Source organism: Candoia aspera, chromosome 1 (genome assembly GCF_035149785.1).
Source record: "Candoia aspera isolate rCanAsp1 chromosome 1, rCanAsp1.hap2, whole genome shotgun sequence".
NCBI classification, from domain to species: domain Eukaryota; kingdom Metazoa; phylum Chordata; class Lepidosauria; order Squamata; family Boidae; genus Candoia; species Candoia aspera.
Genome location: NC_086153.1, coordinates 52,963,866 through 52,973,820, shown reverse-complemented (window position 1 = coordinate 52,973,820; position 9,955 = coordinate 52,963,866). Strand labels below are relative to the sequence as shown.

The following is a 9,955-nucleotide window of genomic DNA, read 5'->3' as shown; positions in this document are numbered from 1 at the left end:
TGCTAGTGATCTGGAATTGCTTGTAGTGTTTCTGAAATGAAAACCGCTAGCATTACAAAATAATTAAAAGGCATTTTGCCAGTATCCTTTTTTCCTCCTTCCTTAATAGATCATTTCTGGTATGGAAAAAGGATGGGAATGTGATATGAAAATACAAAAGAGTTACAAATAGGAGACACTGTTGTCCGCACATCCTGTACAATTCTGAACTTATGGCTGGGCAATTGTAGAACAAGCCTCATTTGGAAGCACACACAGTTACAGTAGAACAATTTTGCTATATATTCTGTGGAACCTACATATTTAAATCTTTTACATTCTTAATTTTCACTCAACAGTCAGCAAATCACTAATACCTTGTTGGACGGGACATGTGTTGTATGGAGAATGATCATGAACACCTACTGGATAATGGCTGGGATATTATGATAATGTCTAATTATTCTTTCTTTCTTGTTTATGCGATTATATTGCTTGTGAAATGGTTTATTTTTTCCTGCATTTTCTCAGCATAGCGGTACTTTTAAAAAGATCAACAAATTAACAAAGAGGCTATCAATGGTGACTGCTCATATATGATCACTTATTAACTGAGTTCCTACATTTCTAGTATTGGAAACTGTATGCCTCTCAATACTAGTTGTAGGAGAACACACAAGAGCCTGTGGATATACTCATGGCCTGCTGTAAACGTCCAAAGGCATCTGGTCAATCTCAGCAAGCACCGAATACTGGACTACAGGCTCTTCCAGACAGGGATACAATCCTAATAGTGGGTGACCACAGTAAGCCGTAACTGAGTGCTTACTTCTGTAGTATTTACTGAATTATCCCTGTATCAGTGGTGCTCTGTTCACTGATGAGGAAATCACATTTTAAGCAGCAATTGCCCTCATAGAAGCTATAGCACATGGCTGCTTTGCGTTTTCAAGAGCGGCCTGTGTTCTCACTGGAGGTTGGTTACTGCAAAAAAGAGAATGGCCAATCCTAATTTTTATAGCCCACATTGGAGGGCACACTTGGTGTGACTTTTCTCTCAGGTCCTCCTGCAATCTTACTGTGGTCATATGATGGCATGGGTTGCCATCCAAAATAAAGAGTAGTTTTCAAATCAGCCTGAGGAGCTTGAAAGGCAAATGAGGTTTTGCCACATAAATGCTAGTAATTTTCTCTCTCTCTCTTTCCGTGTGTGTTTAAGAACAGATGTATTTTTAGGTGCAATACTGAGGAACAGGATGAGACTTTGAGTAATTGGCGGCTAAGTGAGTACTGACTGGCTCACAGTTCTCTGCGCTCAGTTACAGGCCTGAAAAGACAGGTACTAACTGGCTTTCATTTTTTAGTGTGTTCTGTATACTTACAAAAGGATAAACATTCCCATGTTTAAAGCCTCTCAGTCAAAACAGCCTGGATCAGCTCTGGCTTGAAATGGAATCAGAGGACTTGGAAGACAGAAAGGCTGGTTACTGGGAAATACATTGTTATGATCTAGCACTGCTTGTTCTACTGGCATGGGGGACAGGACAAACTGAGCAAGTCAACCTGATGAATGAAAACGTACATGCCAGCATCTTATTCCCCACTGTGGTTAAAAGGCATACCTTAGGCTGATTGTGTTAAGCAAATCTAGAGTGGATGCCATTTATATTTATTAATGTATTGAACTTATATCCTGCCTTTCCTTTAGGAACTCTAGGCCAAATGTACCACAACTGGCAGCTGTTTTCCATTTACACAATCCAGTTAGCTTTAGGTAAGCTTTCTACCTTGTTTAAAAAGCAGTTTGAGGTGGTAAGGATGACAGTAGCACAAGATGCTACTTGGGTGCGGGAAAATATGGTACAGCATTGCGCTTTAGTGTATCATGCAAACTATTCTATTACAGAACTAATTTTTAAGGGAAAGTAAACATAGCTGAGGCTACCTCCCTGCCCTACCGAAATGACGATATTGTTAAGCTTTTACCAATATACTGGTTAACCCATATTTTATTATTTCAAAGTTATAATAGCTCTTCTCCAATAGCAGATCCCTGATTTTTTTTCACTTTTGAAAATAAATGGGAAAAGTTCTATTTTTAATAACTATGCCAGGCTTGATATAGAGCTTGCCATACCAACTTACTGAATGAGTAGCTCTGTTTTGAATACAGATCACAGTAAAGGGGGAAAAAGTTTTTCTTCTGTTACTTCGAAAAAGCTATATAACCCATGTTGTTCTTTTACAAACATCAGCGCACAACATCTCGATATTTATTTATTGACTACAAAGTACAAAAGAACCCACTCGGACTGAAACCATTTTTAAGAGAACTACCCCAGGCTAGTTAAAAAAAAGAGTTTGTATCTTAAAAGCGAACACATTTAAGGCTACGATGTCACAAGGCTTTTTATTATTCAGGAGGGAGATCTTAAAAAATTGGAACTGGAGAACATAAAAGGACGTTCAAAATTTGAAACCGCAGGCCCACAGAAAAATAGTAACTACCTCTCACGTGGACCCAAGTGAGTGTACATTTATTTGCATATGTACCTGCACCCTTTCCCTGCTCCCTATATGGATATCTGAAGCGAGTCAAGACGAATCATCACCAGCCAGTCCCCTCCCCCGGCAGGTGTTACGACAAAAGCCCTCTGAGTCGGGGGTCTACGCCCGCCCAGGGGGTGGTGCTGTCGAGACCGATCCGAGTTCCTCCGCAGCCATACCCCCCAAGCCTACCCCAGGCGGCGGCGGCGGAAGTGAGTGTAGGGGGCAGTATAGGAATTTCCTGTGACGTCCCGGCCCAGACTCCATTAGGCTGCAGCTAGGCAGAAGAGCCACAAACCGATCAGCTAGTGGAGGGGAGCGGGCCGTGGGCCTGGGCTGCCAGGCGGGGGCTGTTTCGGGCCGCGTTCCCTGGCAGGACCGTAGAGAGGGTAGCAGCTGCTGCTGCTGTCTAAGGGCCCGGGGAGAGGGACAGCTCCCCCGTTCCTTACCCCGCCACCTCCCCCATCCCACCCTACCCCTCCTCCCCTTCCTCACTCCCCCCCCCCGGCTTCCCACCACGGCCGCTCTCGGCGAGGAAACTCTGGCCTCCGCTTCCTCCTCCTCCGACTCGGACACCGGCGGAGCCTCCCCGCCACCGCGGAAGAAAGCGCGGGCCTCCCCGGCGGCGGCGGCGGAGGGAGCAGGAGAGCCCGGGGCTTCCGCGGGCAGAGCAGGCCTCACCTCGTCTTCATCCCCCTCGCTCTCCTGCGGGCTCGCCCCCCCGGCTGCCACCCCCCTCAGAGCCAGCGGCAGCGCCATGCAGGCCAACGGAGCAGGAGGGGGTCAGCAGCAACAGCCGCCGCCGCCGTCGTCATCGTCGCAGGGTCCGGATCTGGGCTGCCTCAACGCCCAAAACGGCGAGGCCTCGTCGGGATCGACCACTGGAGAGCAGCTAGCTCACGCCAATGGGTTGCTGCCGTCGGCCAACAACGGCGACGGCGGTGGCGGCGGACCGAGTGTCAATAATGGGGTCTCGGCCCCCGGCGGGTCCGCGGTTGAGATGGGGGGAGGCAGCGGCGTCGGCGTCGGCAGCAGTGCCCTGAAGAAGAAAAAGCGACTTTCGCAATCCGATGAAGACGTGATCCGGCTCATCGGGCAGCACCTCCACGGATTGGGCCTCAAGTAAGTGAGGCGAGCATGAGTTGCAATACATGCCCCCTCCCAAATAATGTGTGGGCTTAAACCTGAGGAATGGGGGTGGGGGGATCGTCCGGAGGATGACTTTGCCCACCATGTTGTATTCTCAGCCCCCTACTCTCACGCTGCCTTTGGGGGGAGATTTTGAGGTAAGAGTGGATGGGTGATATTCCTCTTGTTAATATCTATTTTTGTAGCAAAATCGGATGATGGTTTGTGAGGCAAGAGTATGGATCTAGGTTTGTGTTGATGGGAACAATAACCTTGGCAGACTTGTTTATTTTAAGATCTATTATATATCTGAGGGAAAGAGGCCAACACTTTGTATGTTGATCCATATTTCTCTAGTGGGGACATTTTTTGTTCAAAATTAGCCTGTTACAATTTAATATCGAAGACAGAAATGTGAGGGATAAATAAATCCAGTGAATGTAGAGATGAAGGCAGAGAGACAATGGGGCCTATTTTTCAGGCCTAGTCCAGTGTGAACTTCGTATTAAGAGAACAGGTAGAACTTCTGTCATCCATGACGGTAGGGAGGCCCAACAGGACATTATTTAAAGGCAAATAAATTACAGAGATTGTATTGGTAAACTAGTATTTTGAATACAATGGTGTATGAAAAATTCTTTGTTTAAGTTGGTCTAATACAGAAGTGTTTTAGATTAAAAGAATCTACACATATAGATGTTCTATAATTTTAAACTTGCTGGATAATTTAGATTGATGGTATTAAAATTGAACTTGGGTAGACCTATGTCTAATACCCTTGGAATGTACTTAAAATTAATGTCAGATATGTTGACTCTTATGTAGCTTGTAGCACTGCAGTACTTTGAGCTGAGTAATAGGAATGCACTGGAGTGGGGGAGGGTGAAAAGCAAATAAACACAATACATCAGTAATTTGAATTACTAAAACAAACCTGACTGTAGTATAATATAATATCAGCTAGTTTAAGTTTGATACTTTATTAGGATGTATGGGAATATACATACAGTATGTCCTTGGAAAACTAAGGCCTTTATAAGATGAGAACTTGAACCACTATAGGAATGGATTAGTATTAATTAACTTAGAACACAGAATACGTATGCCATTAACACAGGGCAAGTTTATAGCAAGAGGCAACAATTTGTGATATAGACTTTAACATATCGAAAACACTATGTTTAGTTTTAAATAATGGGGGGGAGTAGGAATCTAGGTTTATAAACTATTAAGTAAAATATTTTTTGACAGAAAATATTTTTCTTGATCATGAAAATAGTGGAAAAAATATGTCTTATTTGCTGGAATGTATTTTGAGATAGTCCAGGTAATTTTTGTTATATTTTAAAAATATGTTGGACTAAGGCTACAATGGATGGCTTTTTTTTTAAGGATAAAGACTGGTCAACTTTTTAAGAACACTGTGCCTCTCTCTCACAGCCAGACTGTTGATCTTCTCATGCAAGAGTCAGGATGTCGTTTAGAACACCCTTCTGCCACCAAATTCCGCAATCATGTCATGGAAGGAGAATGGGATAAGGTAATAAACGAGGCATGAGGTTGCCTAACTGATTGAAACCTTATGCATAGTATCTTGAAAATAAATCCAATCTGTTCATTACAGTGAGGCTTAATTCTGAGTAAACTTTCACAAATCTAGGATATATTAATTTATAGATATTACAGTATATTTCACCAACTTTGGTTTACCTTTTTTCTTTCTCTTACTGTTTTTTAACATTGCATTTTATAGGCTGAGAACGACCTGAATGAACTGAAGCCATTGGTGCACTCTTCTAATGCAATTGTGGTAAGAGAGGCTCTTCAACGAACTCTAGATATAAATAATTAATATATGTTCCTTTTTCATAGTTTAAGTTGAGATGTGCATGTTTAGTTATATATGTATGTCAGCAGCAATATAAATTTTTCAATTAAACTAAAAATAAAAAAGCTAGTACTTAGTATGCAAACCTTGGTGTTTGAACATTCTGATGTAACGATGTGGCTAAACTACATATATTTTTGGGAAGTTGCTTAACTTGCAGCCCAGCAATAAATACAGTTTCTACATTTTACATTTTAGTGAAATGATTTGGTGTGTGTAGTTTAGGGGCATGTTTATTGTACAAGGTTAGCATATTTGTACAGTTACCAAGAATGTCATCTTGTCTTTTATTTAATAAAGCAATAAAGTGATCATGTTAGTGATAACTGAGGGCTATAGTATATAGAATCATGTCTACAATTATGTAATTAACAACATATGTTGAATTAAAGAGACCCTAAAAATATTCCTACCACCCTTTTCTTTGTATGTTTTTTGCTTTAGGCTTACATTTGACAAAAGTGCAGCATATTTTCCTCTAATTAAAGTGGAAAATAGCCCTGCTTCTAAAAACAGAGGAATTGACTGATGTCTACTTAGCTTTCTTGTGGTTGCTCTGTTTGTTATCAAAAGGATATTTTTCCTGTTCTTTGCACCCTCCCCCATCATGTAGGAAGTGGTGTGTAAAGCAGATGTTTGCTACAGTTATGAAAGTATATATTGTTTCACTCAGGGTGAAGGCTAATCAAGTTAAATCTTCCCTCACAAGCAAGTACTTCCATATATGCTTTCTTATGAATGGATAGTTAATAATATAACTGCTAATATGATTTATGTAGTATACTAAAAAAAGAACATAATCAAGTACTAAAAAGTGGAGAGGTCATATAAGGCCTGATAAGAGAAAATAACAAAGTGTAATTTTTGTGGAAACTTGTTTTCTGTAAAAGTAAAGCTAGTTCTGTGGGATTGGTATCCTTTCAGTATTTTGAGCATTTCCTTGTTTCTGGATATCAGATGATGTTGAATTAAAAATCCGATTATTCCTAAATGTTGAGTAGAAAGCTCTACATGGGGCTACCCTTGAAGAGTATCCCGAAGCTTCAGCTGGTCCAGAATGCAGCCGTGCAGGTTATTTTTGGTGCCCCTAGATCGGCACATATAACACCTTTACTGCGTGAGCTGCACTTGGTGCCAGTTTGCTTCCGGGTCCAATTCAAGGGGTTGGTTATGACATTTAAAGCCCTACATGGCATGGGGCCAGGTTACCTGAGGGACCGTCTCATCCCCTAACATCGACCCGCCCCACCCAGTTGGGCAAAGAGGGCATGTTGTGGACCCCGTCGATAAGAGAATTCCATCTGGCGGGGTCCAGGAAGTGGGCCTTCTCTGCAGTTGCCCACGCCCTTTAGAACATCTTGCCCTCAGAGGTGAGGTAGGCGCCTTCACTTCTGACCTTCAAGAGGGCCCTGCAAACCTGGCTCTGCCCTCTCGCATGGGGTGGGCAGGTGGGCAACCATCCATGGGATTGGCTCACACCTTAGAGCCCCTCCCACCCGATCAGAACTTTTAACCCTTTGGATTTTATATTTATTTATATTGCATTTTATATTTGTAATTGTTTTTATAGATTTTAATTGTTGTTATTATAGTCTTAATTTTATTGTAAACCGCCCAGAGTCCCCCTTTTGGGGGAGATGGGCGGTAGCAAAATTTGAATAATAAATAATAAATAAATTAGTCTTATAATTCAGCACCATCTGGGGATCTTTGTTTAAGAAGCTGTAGGGAGCAAATAATGTTTTAAATATTTATTTAATAAGGCTAATTTGCTAAAGGTATATTGAGCTATGCTGGAATTGTCTTCTATTGTAAATGGAAGAAAACATTCTTAATATTCTCTTGTAGATGAAATTAATAGATTTAAAATTTCTATATCAGAAGAACAATAAATTATACTAAGAAAAGTACTTCGTTCTATAAGATGTTGGTGTGTCAAATCCATTCAGTTCATAAATAATTGAAATTGAGATCTGGAGGTACCTTTAGAATCATTTTTCAGTGCAATTCAGTTAGATTTATAAGAATGGAAATAATAGTATTGCCTCTTACAGTCATGTTCATCTTCATACCCAAATTACTGTATTGTGTGAAATGGGAAGGCTCAAAATCATGTCCATTTAATTATTTTCCTGAATGTATTAATTTGATTTATTTTGCTTGGGGAAAAAAGTCATATTCTGAAACACGTTGCAGGAAAACAGCTCAGTGACTTGTGAAGTACTGCTTTGTGGGAAATGATAACCTGTTTTGTTAAGGGTTTTTTTTAAAAAGTTTTTTTTTAAAGGTTTAAGAGAATCCTGGTTTGGGCAACTGACTCTAAAGTTTGGTTTAGGCAAATATGTACTTTATTAGGACAATAATTGATTCCTCAAATGAACCTTGGTGATCATTTCTGGAGATCCCCCTGTGACTTAAGGGGTAGAAGTAATTTGATGGAAGATTTCCCTGGTGTGTGGTGGCTGAGTTAAATTGACATTTTGGATATTATATTACAATATTTATATTGGATTTTATTATGGCCAGCCTAAAATAAACTTTTGTATCTGCTGGTTGAAAGGCAGTATTTTCTTGAAAAGGTATATTTAGAAGCTATATTCTTACTCTCACCTCATCCTGAAGACTAAAGACAAACAATAGTGTAAAATATGCAATACCATGTTCCCCCTTCATGGCAAATGATATGTCTCACTCTGTTTGCCCTTTTACTGACTTGGTATCAAAAACTAACATGGAAAAAGTTTTCATAATATTTTTGAAAGATGTTTAGGCCTGAATTTTGGTGGATTGTCAGGAAAGGAATTCTGCAACTGGGCCAGTCATTTCAAAAATCTATGCATGCATATATATTATTGCAATGTACATAAAGGTATAACAAACAGCTGTAGTCTGTTGATATTTTGGATCTTTATATGGATTTGCAGATAAACTGTGTTGAGCTCAGATTATTTAATGTTGTACAGCCTGATTTTCTAAATGTTTATTTAGAAGCAAGATTTGCTGATCCCATTGGAGACTTAGTGCTAAATGTCTATATTGCTATTCTGAATTGTACCTATTTTACTAGGATCTCCACATCTCTTTTTTCCTTCTCTCCTCATTTCAAACAGTGGTCATAGAACTGAAAGTAGACATTTAACTGTCAAGCCAACCAATACTCATTGCAGAAATCTAAGCTAAGGTGTCCCATAAAGTTAGTTGTCCAGCCTCTCTTTGAATGTATCTAGTAAAGGATAACGTATCACTTAATTTTAATTTTACATGGATTCATTTTTGTGTGGCTTCCTAGCATCTTGTTTCATAAGAGTGTTGAAGAATTAGGAATGTGCAAAATGCTTCTAAGTTGAACCATTTTGAATTCACAAAGTCACATTTCAAGTGTGAAACAGCTATTCTGAATGTAGAACAGGCTGTTTCAAGCATTATGGAAGTGTTCTGAGCTTGAAACCACTGAGTTATGGACACAGGATGTTTCTAAAGCAGTTGAAACAGACCCATTTTGCATGCAAAATGGTATGTTTTGAATTTGAAACAGTTCACTTTGAAATGTTTTACACATCTTTAAGAAACCTGCAAGATCAAACCACAAATCCTCATGTTAACCGCATTGACAACTAGGGTTCCTCTAAGCAATCCACAACTAGAGCATGAAATCAACATTATTACTCTGGTATTGTTTGGTATCTATTATTTATATCTAATACTTGGCCTATCGCCAAGTATTAAATATAAGTGATCCAAGAACAAGAACACTTTTAGGACTGCAGAACTTAAGTTGGATGAATGAGGTAGAGCATGTTGATGAAACCTAATGACGTTTCTCTATTCTCCTACCCCATCTGCTTTGATGAGATCTGCAAGAGCTTACCAAGATGGTTTTTTAAGGGGCTTGTAGCGTTGTTACCATATTTTATATTCTTTTCTTTTAAGACAAAACAAGGAATACTGAAGAGGAGCCACAGCACACTCACCATTGCCATGCCACACAAAAGTCTAACAAGATCAATAAGGTTTGGTTTCTCTTATCAATTTTTAAACAACTCATCAGTAAAGGCCGCAACTCTGGTTTGGAAGTCATACATGAAAATGTATGGTTCTAGAGAAAATGAGAGCCTCCACACATGCCTGCCTTGAGTGGTTGGGTGTATTTCATAAATATATCCAGCTGGCAGCTCGTCACAATTTTATTCACAAATTGCCATCAGCATAAGCTATTTCTTAATATAGAGTTCCAAACAGTCCTTTAGTATGTGCCATTGGACTTCTTGTGGGAGAGTCCTTTTGGTTCCCTGCATTCTTTAGAGCAGCTGCTGCAAAATGATTGTTGTGAACATACTTTGCAATGCTTACTGCATTTGTCTTAGTTTTTGGAGTACTAAGTCTTTTGCTAGGAAGTATGTAAAATTAGTACTG

The 9,955-nt window shown here is 40.0% G+C and overlaps 1 protein-coding gene across 2 annotated transcripts in view; it reads left to right on the top strand.

Annotated features, from left to right (window-relative positions):
- Positions 1 to 2,786: 2,786 nt before the first annotated feature.
- The window catches only part of WDR26 (WD repeat domain 26), a 51,587-nt gene continuing 44,418 nt past the window's right edge, over positions 2,787 to 9,955 (top strand). The window contains exons 1-3 of one of the 2 annotated variants that reach the window (XM_063304162.1): positions 2,787 to 3,648; positions 5,095 to 5,194; positions 5,408 to 5,464. In XM_063304162.1, the coding sequence (XP_063160232.1) occupies positions 3,284 to 3,648; positions 5,095 to 5,194; positions 5,408 to 5,464 (522 nt within the window). In that variant the 5' untranslated portion in view covers positions 2,787 to 3,283. The remainder of the gene's footprint in view (positions 3,649 to 5,094; positions 5,195 to 5,407; positions 5,465 to 9,955) is intronic. The other variant, XR_010067981.1, reaches the window with a different exon arrangement.